Source organism: Mycetomoellerius zeteki, unplaced genomic scaffold (genome assembly GCF_001594055.1).
Source record: "Mycetomoellerius zeteki isolate Tzet28-1 unplaced genomic scaffold, Tzet1.0 scaffold102, whole genome shotgun sequence".
Lineage (NCBI taxonomy): Eukaryota > Metazoa > Arthropoda > Insecta > Hymenoptera > Formicidae > Mycetomoellerius > Mycetomoellerius zeteki.
Window position 1 is genome coordinate 453,659 of NW_017255933.1, and position 11,526 is coordinate 465,184.

Sequence of the window (11,526 nt, forward strand, 5' to 3'; positions counted from 1 at the left end):
GACACTTAATATATATTAAGGGAAAATACGACCGAGAAGCATCAATTCTGTTTTCTCAAGCGCTATGCACGTTCCTCCGAAAATCTAAAAATATGTACAGACGCAACTCATAGTTGCGTTTATAAATTAGCGTCAATAGTGCACAATAAGCTAGAATGTAAAAAAAACTTAAACATAAATAAGCAAAGAAAGCCGCCATATTCTGTTAAAGCAAGTATCGATGTCTTATAATATTTTTGTGTAAATTTTTACAATTTCCAATTCAAGCAATCTGTTTAAAAAACTTGAGATTTTTAATTTTATGAAATTGTAGCGAATAGCTCATTATTCAATAATTATTTGTTCCCTTTTAATCGCGTCGAAAAGCCGCGATAAGTAATGGGAGAAGAATTTACTTTCCCACCTCTTTGACATGCGACATTCGCCGCCTTCTCCTCTTCGAACTACATCCAGTAAACGACATAATTCGTTAACACCTCTAACTCCTGATATAACAGAGTATTAGTTTTGATGCTGTCACCCCTCCTTGCCGTTCTTCCACGTCTCGCGTAAAATCGTTCGACGGATACGCTTGTAGCGCGTATAGAGTTCCTCTTTACCAATTTTCCTCCCCGAAGCTTCATCGTCTTTGATCAGCTCCAGCGACGCCCCTATAAGCCTTCGTGCAGCTGCCTGCGTCTAACTCGACGTTCCATGCATTGAAATTCGTTGTTATACAAACACCGTCAAAAGTTAGAACCAACTGCCGGTACCACGAGATTAATTAAACAATTATTTATAAGCAATTGTGAGAAGTACGTTTAATGAGTTACGTTCCCTTAACAAACTCTATAATATAAAGTGGAAAATCTATTGTAGAAGAATTTAAATTTATTTTCATACATTTTAGGATTAATTTAGATGAAATATCTTAATTATGAAATTGTATGTCAGAAAATAGATAGTATCTATAATAATTAATCTATAGTGCATAATAGATGCAAGAAGCATTCTTAATTAACATAAGGATTAGCTTGGAAATTTCGCGATTGGTGAAAGCTTACGCCAATGAAGCGGGCATTAATTATTCCCTTTAGATTACGCCCGACACGATCCGTAAGATCTCCCATACCCGTCCCGTTGCGTCGCCATCAATTTCGTCCCTTTCTCCATGCAATAACTGTGCTCCTCTGTCTTTCTCACTCTCTTGCTTCTCCAGGAAGCGTCAGGAAATCTGCCTCGTCTCATCGATGGTAATGCCTCCTTTTACGATCATCATATTTATAAATGTAACCTCTTCCCCCGTCCTATCTCCATGGCCGATGAAAGGATCTCGTTAATTGGGAATACTGATGCTGGTACGAAAGCGAACTATACCGAATCGATCTCACCCCTCTGTCGTATACCACCGCACTCCGCGTACTCATCTATCCGCCCACCCATGAGATCACGACGGCGGATAAGACCCGTGGGATGCCGTCAAAGGGAGCTTATATTTATGAGACTTTCGGCAAACAAATGGATAAATCTAATATCTTCGAGGCGAAACGGCCAAAGTCGCTTGAGAATCTGATATCTGGAGACGTGAATTTAACCATCTTTTCTTGTATGAAGCTTATGATGGATTTTTTGGCTCCTAGTTGCAAGAAGATGAAACATTACTATGGATTTTGACAGGATTTATTAAAAGATGATAAAATTAGATACATTACGAAGATTATAGTAAAACGATTTTAATAATTCCATTTTTAATGTATTCTATTTTTAAACGTAATCAAAATAAAGAAATTAATTAATTAGATAATAAAACATAAAATTAGATATACACAGTGTTGAATTAATTAAAAAATAGGAAATTAATTATAAAATAAAAAACAATTAAAGGAATCACTAATAAGGATATTTTGATTATAATTTACTAATTATCATTATGGTCTTATTTTTCTCTCATTAGAAATATACTTTACATGCCGCTTTCATTAATAATAATACGTTTTAAGTATTTAATATTTATAGATATATATAGATGAAATAAACAACGATAAAAGTGTTCCTACAACTGTCTGCATTCACACAAGTTTCGATCGAAATCGATCGAAGAACGATCGCGTTAGTTCATATACAGACAGATGTTTGACGAAGCACGATCGCAATAATCCAGCCGTGGCTTCGAGCGGAAATGACGCGCGCTTACAACGATGGTCACCGATGATCTCACAGAGATGATACGCGGCGATAGGGATCGCTTCTCGTGCTATGAAATTGTTTAAAAACGAATACGGGACCCTCGCATGGCTGAGCATCGTCGCCTTAATGACGCCAACTGTCACTAAAGGCCCCTTCGATCATGTGCTCGGCGATGTGTCTTAATTGGTCCGCAAGTCGACCGTTATTAACTCTGAAAGTGACGGTAATGCGAATATTATCCGTTCGGCAAGAGCAACTTTGACGGCAGGTAATGCAAAAGCACGTGCAATTTTACGTTTGCGATATAATTAGTTATCCGGGAATCACACTCGTCGCATCGGGAATGCAAGCGCGCGTGATCCGCGTGGTAACGTATGTAAATACGTACTGTGCCGATATTTATGAGAATTTTACCTGTTTCTTTGATCACGATCATCACGAAGATACATAGACAATCGTTAACATTTTGCGGTAACGTTGTGCGTCTGCCCTGCAATTACCAGGCCATAACTCACTCGGTACATCGCTGCATCTAATTACCAGGCTGACTACAATCGGTGATTCGTTTTAATAATGCGGTACCGCGTCTATTTTAAATTTTCTTTTCTCGATCAATGTGCGCGCGCGCTATTTTTACAGCGTATCTATCCTGAATTTATTATTGTTACATGTGCAATGACCATTAAACCCTGATGAATTGCACTCGTTGCACGCACGAGTCATCGAGGCCGATGGGTATAACTATGCCGTGCGTAAAGAAAAATAAATAAATATTCGCATATCTTTAATCTAACGCTATCAGGCTTATTCTGTGCCAATAATAATGTATTACGACAATGTATTCCCATTGCGTGACCTTGACGTGAAAAGCACAGTCGATATAACGCGGCATTACATCAAGTCGCGGATACATGACTTCGCGTTAAAAGAGATGCGCGGAGACGTATCTTAACCCGGGATCAGTCTGGGCCGGTTAGCCGTCTAGTGGCATTTATAACTCGTCATTATTATTTGAGTTGATTTGAAACACGCGCGGTTCCCCTCTTCGGCTTGCATGCGATCATCGTCGTGGTCGTCATCATCATCATCATTCTTCCTTACGCGTTGCCGCCGCGCCGCGCGAATCCGGCAGCTGCTATGAAACACGCATCGACGCACACGTCCTCAGGGCACACACGCGCGTATGCAATAAAACTTATCGATATAGATTGATCAATTCTATCGGGTACCATCAATTGTATTGCTGCTTCAAATGGCTCGAACGAATATTGGCGTCTCCGTTATACTAATTATATGTATATTCGGAGTAATTAAGGCTTCTATTCACTATTACTGTCTCAAATTGTGACATCAAAAACGAGAAAGCACACCATAAAAATTCTTGCAAATTATATTTCAATAGAAATATTTTTCAATAAAATAATCTTAATTTGCAATCAATATAAATAGGTTATAAAATATATCGAAAACTATCTTTTTTTTTTTTTTTTCCGGAAAGAAATTAAATCATATATATTTCTGTATACTATTAATTTTATGTGCGTCATAGCTATGAAATATAGCTTATTTTGTTTTTAGTCATACATAATTCATTTTTAGATATATTGTTATTTATTAATTAATGAAATCAAAAAGAAGTTTTCAGTATATTTTACAAGTCGATTCTATTGATTGAGTTGTTTTATTGAAATATATTTTCATATCAGTTTATATTTTGCAAGAATTTTTACTGTGTATTTTTTTTTAATTTTGACGTCATAATCTGAAATATTAGTGGTGAGTGAATAGGATCCTTAAATAATAATAATAATAAAAGCAATAAGAAATATGCGATCGATTATTACGCGGTTAATTGACAATTTAAGTTAATTGACAATTAAAGAGAATTAAAGTTGCAATATTTTACATAGAAAAGTTCGTTTCACAGTTATATTGTCTATAAAGCCCAGAGTTCCTGAAATTTTTTTTTACGGAATTAAGTCTGACTTAAGGAGAAAGAAAAACGTAATCCCCTTTTCATATCGTGATATTACGGTGGTTGTTTGTGTCCTACTAAAAAAATTGCTAAAGATTCATATAGTCAAGAATAGCGTATATATTTACATAATAGATATGATATTTCTCTCTCTTCTTTTATTTATTTTCTTTCGTAATGACATTAGGAATAGAAAATATTATATGATTAAATACTGAGTACAACAAAACACGAATCGATTCGCAGAAGTTTCAAGACGCGATTCCTATAACTCATATTTGTATTTCGAGATTCTCTGTTGAATCATTGGTACCGAATACCGAGTATCGCTTTCGTTCTTCAACGCTATCAAAAACGCCATAAAAGAAGCGGCCGGCGATGGTCGGCGGGGCCACCGGCAATAGGGGGGAGGGGCATCGGGTGAAATTTGTCAGTATTAAATAAATAACCCATAAAGGCGGAACATCAATCCACCGTGGAGGCATTAACGCCCGATATAGAGGGGGGGCGAGGCACAACGGCTGTTATTTTTCATACACCAGCTACATCTTATATACGAACGTGCCTATATATCGAAGCTCACGCGTTCTTCCTCTCGCCGTAAAGAAGAGGAGATCTCCCCTTTCTTCTTGTTTCTTCCCGCTCTTCTCTTTCTTCTTCGAGGTTTTTACGACCAGCACGTTGGACCGTATCGCGAGTTACGCCGTAGATCAAAAGTGATGTGTCTATTATGACGTAAATACTTAAGATCCCTTGAGTCTCCGTTATGGTCTTCTGGACGAAGTTTCGTCTCGATACGCGATGCTACAATTCGAGCTCCCTGTAAGTTTGCTGAAAAAATTCTGTACAGCGTCATCAAATGCAAAACTAAAGTAGAATACGAATAAACAGAGATTCGTGTGTAAGGCTTAAGACGCTCATCACGCTCAAAAATTTGACTTTAATCTTTGCAACAATATTGCTGCAATTTTTGTAATGTTACTGCAATATTGTTGGAACGTTGTAATGTTAATACAATACTGCTGAAATGATCTGTGTTGTATCTGATTAAAAAAATAACACAAAGCAAATATAGCGAATTAATATACAATCACAACACTTTTCATAGAAGCATGTCAGTTATTGTTTAGCACATCAATTTCAAATACCGAAGAATATATTAATATGCGAGATTATACATATTAACGGAGAAACGCGAAAGGACCACCGAAGGCGCAGCGGCAAGCTTTAATCCAGTACAAGAGAGACACGGTTGAAGACGTGCGCGTGCGATGAAGCGATATACATCCGAGGGAGCGGCTAAGACGAAAAGCGAAATCTCAGTAGAAGGATTGCACTAACGGCGGAAGGGCCGCCAGGGTGGAGGCGGCTGCCGCACTGTCGATACAAGGAGTCGATTGTGGCTTGAAAGCCCCCGCCGATCCGACGACGCTCGGACCGCATTCGGCGGTCAGACCGGTGCACGACGGTACAGTGGCAGACTTGTGCCCACGATGCCGATTCCGATGCCGAGATTACGGCGGATTTCGCGCATCGCGCGTCCCATCCTGGGACACGCCATACGCGCCGTGGCTGCTATTAGCTTCGGCTTTGATTGGCTGCGTTTAATGAGCCGGGCGACACGCGTATATAAATTGCTGCTTGCTCGTCTTTGAAGATATTTCGAGGCGGTTGCAGGAAGATTTCTCCTCCTCCTCCTCCTCCTCCTCCTCTTTCTCCTTTACGACGTTTCGACGTTCCTTTCTCGTCTGCGCGTTTTGCAGTATGTATCGCGGATGTCATCGCCAAATTTCTGCAAGTTCGTCTCCGTGCCCGCCTCGCGGTCACGGACTACGCGTTGGCGTGTCTTGGCGACAGATGAATGGCTTCGAAAGAGGAAATGTGTCTCCTCGAATAAACTACGACATGCATATTAGCAACGAAGTTAGATATTCCTTGAACGGTGCAGCTGGCAAATTATTACGGAACGGGATTTTATTATACTGACATAATATTTATTACACTTTCATTTTATTGTAATTATTGAAATATTTATAATTAATGCTTGATTTCCACGTGTCTCCAGCAACTAAGCGTCCTTTGTCATTCGCTTGTCATTTGTCGCGCGTGCATAGAAACTAAGATGACAGTGAAATGTTTTATAGTTATAGGTACCTATTACCGTCTGAATCTATCCGTTTGTATATTTTTAGTATTTTTTTTATTTCTGTGCTTACCTATGTGAATATAATCATGTCTTCTTACATCATGAATATAATTCTTAATTGCTAAACTTGAACATAGTTAGGAATGAAAAGACACGATGTCGAAGATCGTGGTATCAACATTCGCGAGAGTTGTGTCATAAAATTGAAGACGTCCTATGAAAATTATCCGAAGAATATGTAAATCTCTTCAAAGTAAGCAAATTTCTATTCACAAATTAATTCATATTGTTATACATCTGAAATAATTACGTTTAATTTTCCAGAAATACCGCGAAACATGGACGTAAAATAACCTCTCTAATAATTAGTCAAATATTGATTTTTGGAGTATCAGTTGATCATTTTACTGCTCATTTTGACTCGTATCGAAACTCAGTATGACGCCAACCAGAAAAAATTCCCCGGAACGCTCCGATACGTTTGCAAAGAGTTGCACACAGGAAGTCAAAACAAACCATTTCTTTTCGTTGCAATGCAATAAAAAGACCACTAATATGCAATCACGACGAGCTTCGAAAATATCCGCTTCGAGTATCGAGATGTATCTTAGGATAAAACCAACATCAGTACTTCAAAAGAATTACATCGTACTCGACACGAGAACTCTTTTAATATTTCTGTCGTTTGAGGATAAATTCGCTCGAAATTCGAGATGTGCGAAATCGAGCGAGGCCGAAGGCAGGCGGCATGTCTTTACAAAGATCTTTGGATCAGAAACTTCGCAAGCGGAGATGTTCGAGGGATCCATAAAACATCGAGTCGTGGAGTTTCTCAGTGGTAAAAGTTCGACCATCATGACTTACGGCATGAGGGATTCCGGGAAGACTTACACGCTGTTCGGCACGTCCTCATCGCCCGGTATAATAACGCGCAGTATCGAGCTTGTATTTTCGGCGATAAACTGCATAGCGCCATGGTACAAACCGACGTTGCAGGACACCGTGCTCTGCTTGAATGAAACCGCGCGAACTTCAGCGATGCAACGAATGACGCGAGTATTAAATGGACGATCAACGAATGTAAAGCAGACATCTGCGGAAGCCGAAAAATTTCTGGAGAACTCACAGCCAGGAAATCCTGATAAATCCGAAGAGTGTGATAGTGAGTCAATGTACGCCGTCTGGTTGTCCTTCGCAGAAATTTACAATGGAAACATTTACGATCTGTTGGACGACGCGGAAACACGCTCTCCATTGAGATTGTATATGAACACTGAAGGGCGAGCTGTTTGCGGTTTGCAAAAGGTGCATGCCATAACTGCACTGGAAGCCTGTCAGATTCTCGTGGCGGGCCAATCGAGAATGAGCGTTGTCACGAGAGGATCGGAGAAATCTCGATCACACACTATTTTCACAATGAAATTACTGAAGTATCAGAAGGATCATGCAGCGGAAGAAGTGATACTTAGTTCTTTGACTTTTTGCGACTTGGCTGGCTCTACACAGTTCGAAAAATCACATATGCGCGAAGGAAGTAGCATCAACAACAGCCTGCTAGTGCTTGGTAGATGCCTCAAGGCTGTGAGTCAGAATCGAATGGCACCATTTCGCCAGTCAAATTTAACGAGAATATGTCAACGAGCCCTTTCAGGTGAAGAAAATCTGAGTTTTATAGTGAATGTCGTTTTGCAGCCAAGTCTATCTGATGAAATACAGAGCATTTTTAATTTTTGTGATATAGTTAGAAAGCTAACAAATTATCATAAGGAATACAAACAAATTTGCGAATTTGAAGAAACTATCCGTGATCTCGAAACATGTGATGATAACACTATGACGTCATCATCTAATTATCAAAGCCCATGTGAGATTGCAGAAACGATTGGCTGTACCGATTCGTTAGAGTGCAGAAATATACGAGAGCAGAATAGAAGACTAAAGCAAGAATTGGAAACTGTAAAAAGTGATATGCTAAATTGTGAATACACAATTCGACAACAACTAGCCGATCATTATTTACGCATGATTGAAGAGTTGGAAGGGACCTACAAAGAGAATACTAAGAAGATCGAAACTGAGGGAGAGGATCTATTGAAATGGTCTATCAAACAGGTCGAAAGCTTTTATAAGGAACACATCGATAATCTGATACGGCATAAGAAAAGAAAGCGAGGAAACAGCGGTGATTATATCGAGGATAATCATGCACTTTACGAAGAGCTCAAAGCTGAAAATGCACAGGTCACTTCCAAGGTGATGGTTCTGAAAGAACCAGTGAAGAAATTGAGGAAAGAGAACAAGACGATCCTCTGCGAAAAGAACAAATATAGCTTCAAATTAGCTTTGGTAACGGAAGAATTGAAAAAGTTTCGACAGCTCACGCGAGCTAGGATTCGTAAGTGGGGTGGCAACACTGAAAACATTGAGGATGATGCTGATTGTCTCATGAACAATCTAGAACGGTTAATGGATGAAAAAATAAAAAGAACTGAAAAAAAACTCGAAGAGATGAACGAACATATCCGTGTAATAGAAAACAAAGACGCTGAAACTGCTTTTGGAGCGAAACAGAAATTATCAAAATCGGCATATCTTTTGAATGATACTTTGAACAAAATGAAAGAATTAGATGAGGAACTTTTACAGAAAGAAGCTTGCATCGTCAAATTGCAGCATCATACACAGTTGCAAGAAAAACAGCTTACTGAAGTTCGACAATGCTTGAATGATACAAAAAACGAGAGTATAAGCGATATAAAATGTGACCAATCAACAAATATTTCATTTGAGAATTATACAGCAGATAGCTCTATTCAGGATAACACGTCTGAAGTGAAAAGTCCCTCATGGATGAATTCAACCACAATTAAACAACACGAGTTTAACGACTGGATTATTGTTCCAACATTGTTTACGGACCATGTCGATTCAACAAAAAACAAACTCTTGAACGTATCAAGCATTGATCGTAAAAGTCTTTTCGAAAGTAGTGGCAGTATGGATTGCAGCGGCTCTAGATCGAGTGACAGAAGTAGCAAAGATGACTCGGGTGTAAGTAGCGAATTACGAAGGTCTACCAGCGTAAGTGATCACGAAAGTACCCGCGAAAACGAAGATAAGTGCACACAAACTTGTGTCATCAATGAGGATAGTCAGAATTTAGTGAAAAAAAACGTTGAACAGCTCAATGATAGCGCAGATTTGAATAAATGGAATTATCAAGAGTTGGTAGACGTTGCTAAATTGTCTCAGGATCTGGAAACTATTCGGGATGTGATTTATATATTAAATGAAGAGACTTACACGAATGACTGTCAAATGCTGCACAAAGAAGAAACATTGGAACGACTGACTGAAGAGAAGAGTGAAATTGGAATCAAAGACGATGATGTATTCAAGGTGATAGAAAATAAAATACAAGAATATAAACGTGAGATTTGTGAGCTAAGTCACAAATTGATAGTCAAGAAAGAAAATGAAAATCGAATTTCCAAATGCTTAGAAAGATACATAAAAGAATCTAGAGCCTTTGAAAATAAATTATCTTTGTTGTACAACCGGTTGAAGAAAGTGTTTAGTAGATGCACCAATGAACACTTACCAAAGATCGAAAATTTGGAAAAAGAATTGTTACAAAAGACTCTACAGATAAGCGAGTTCGATAGAAGGATTGCTGAAATGCAACATGAGTTTGCGAAAGACTACGAATTGTTCCAGAAGATATATGATTTTGAGATTATTGTGAACAAATGTCAAAAAGACAAGAACGAGCTTTACAAAAAGTTGTATGAATGTTCCGAGACCCAATTGACTCTCGAGGATAAACTAAAGAAATTAACAATGAAGATAACAGAAAGAGAGAGCGAAATTATCTTGTTGAAAAGTGAAATACGTAATATAGCAGATCTGAACGTTGCAAACAATGAGAAAGCGAGAAATCTGAGTGAGCAAATTACCGAAGCAGACGAAAGTATCGGTTTGGTTAAGGAAGATCTGCATTGTTGCAAAGATTTGCGTAAAAATGTGGAGAACACCATGAAAGCGGAAATTCATAATTTGAGATCTCAGTTGTCAGATCAAGAAAATAATACAACGCTCCTGAACGAAATTTGCAAGACTCATAGCGACAGCCAGGATGAAATAACTCGTTTAAAGATACAACTGGAGCATAAAGAATTAGAAATAATTCTACTTAAAACTAATAAAGATGCTTCAATAAAAAGATATGAGATTTTAATGAAACATTTGCAAAATGAAATCGAAGAGAAGAATAAATACTTCGAAACTGCAAACAGTTCAAATAACTTGGAAAGATCTTTAACTGAGAATCAAAAAGAGTCAGAAGAAACCTTAAAAGATCATGAAGCCGAAAATAGTTTCGCGAGCAATTCCAGTTTCGTGCCTAAACACGCTACTTCGAAGACAACTGTTTCGTCAGCTCCAAGTGAAAAATCCACAATTTTTTCCGATGAGAGTGACAGCGTGGGTTACATTAGCATTAAATTAGATAACGAATCTTGTCAGGTCTGTTTGCACATAATATAAAGTAGTTTTTAATTGTAGATAGAGTTAACAATTAACGTATAATGTCTAATTGTTATAGAATTTTAAAGAGAGTTTTTTAATTAAATTAAAAGTTGTTTATTATTAGCATACACGTAAAGTTGAAAAATTTAATAATTACGCGCGAAAAAAGATTTCACATATAATATCCTACATCTTTTATATTTTCAGACAGACAGCAGTGTAAAGTCAAACGTATATTCATCTGTATATGAAACTGATAGTTCTGAAATGGAAGATAATTTTAACATGAGATCATCAGGTACCAAAGGCGAAAAGAAAAGTCCAAATTGGATAAAAGTTAGAAGAATATCTGGTAATACCATACTTTCGCGATTCTCTAAACACACAGATATTAATAGTGATTCAAAACTGAGTGACAGTAAACATAATAATTAATGATACATTAATTATACATCGTTTAATTATACATAATGCTTGTATATAATTATTATTAAGAATTACTATGTGCATTTCTTAAATAACATGACATTTATTTGTATTTCGTGTATTTTGTTTCGCTGAATGTTTCGCATTTTAAACATATGTCATACTTTAAATTGAATACAGAAAAAATCTCGCACATATCTCAAATGTTATACATTTTAGTTCTACTATTGTACGTTTAATTTGTATTGTTGTCTCTATATTGTTTTATCGTTGTGCACACATATAG

The 11,526-nt window shown here is 37.6% G+C and overlaps 1 protein-coding gene across 1 annotated transcript; it reads left to right on the plus strand.

Moving 5' to 3' along the window:
• Positions 1-6,617: 6,617 nt before the first annotated feature.
• LOC108731767 (kinesin-like protein KIF20B) lies at positions 6,618-11,249 on the plus strand. Its single transcript, XM_018462275.1, has 2 exons — positions 6,618-10,811; positions 11,022-11,249. The coding sequence occupies exons 1-2, from the start codon at positions 6,726-6,728 to the stop codon at positions 11,247-11,249; spliced, it is 4,314 nt and encodes a 1,437-aa protein (XP_018317777.1). The 5' UTR covers positions 6,618-6,725.
• The last annotated feature ends 277 nt before the right edge of the window (positions 11,250-11,526 follow it).